General features: G+C 38.7%; 1 protein-coding gene across 1 annotated transcript in view; it reads left to right on the top strand.

Moving 5' to 3' along the window:
* Positions 1-392: 392 nt before the first annotated feature.
* The window catches only part of LOC135215216 (perlucin-like protein), a 2,067-nt gene continuing 1,872 nt past the window's right edge, over positions 393-587 (top strand). Inside the window, exon 1 of the mRNA XM_064249719.1 lies at positions 393-496. Coding sequence (XP_064105789.1) covers positions 403-496 — 94 coding nt within the window. The 5' untranslated portion in view covers positions 393-402. The remainder of the gene's footprint in view (positions 497-587) is intronic.

Below are 587 nucleotides of genomic sequence, written 5' to 3'. Positions count from 1 at the left end.
TCACTTATTATCATTATTATTACTGTTATTATTATTACCATAGTTGTTACTTAGATACTCTTTCTTGTTCCTCCTCTTCTCGAAAACACCATCACTTCTATGAAAATGCGAAGGGTTTCAGCTGGTAGACACCTGTCGATTCTCAAGATAGACGCTGTACATACAGATTCACATATCGCCTATAAATGACAAAAGGAACAATGTGCTAGATCTCAGTCCATTTCAAATCATTGATTGGAACTGAACTCTTGTCTATTAAATTAGGAGCGGTTGACATAAAAAATTAACCAACCCCGGAGACAGGTTTTTATGCGTGCATTACTACAGAGCGATCTACGCTATCGTATGTTGCCAATATCGTTTTATATAATAGAATAGTAGTGATAATAAAAGACTGGTCTCATGAAATGCATCGTTTCCTCGACAGGCAATAAAAATCAGTCAGCCATGTTCTGCCGCTTGGTCTCGTTTCTGTCAGCGCTCGCAATGGTTGCAGGTAAAGTTACCACCCTTTGTCCTGTTCGTTGGTTAACGGTACTTTTGCTGTGAACAATAAAACATATTTGAGGGCGAGGCTGCCATTATGT

This window comes from Macrobrachium nipponense, chromosome 5 (genome assembly GCF_015104395.2).
Source record: "Macrobrachium nipponense isolate FS-2020 chromosome 5, ASM1510439v2, whole genome shotgun sequence".
Lineage (NCBI taxonomy): Eukaryota > Metazoa > Arthropoda > Malacostraca > Decapoda > Palaemonidae > Macrobrachium > Macrobrachium nipponense.
This window is presented reverse-complemented; position numbering and strand designations above follow the sequence as displayed.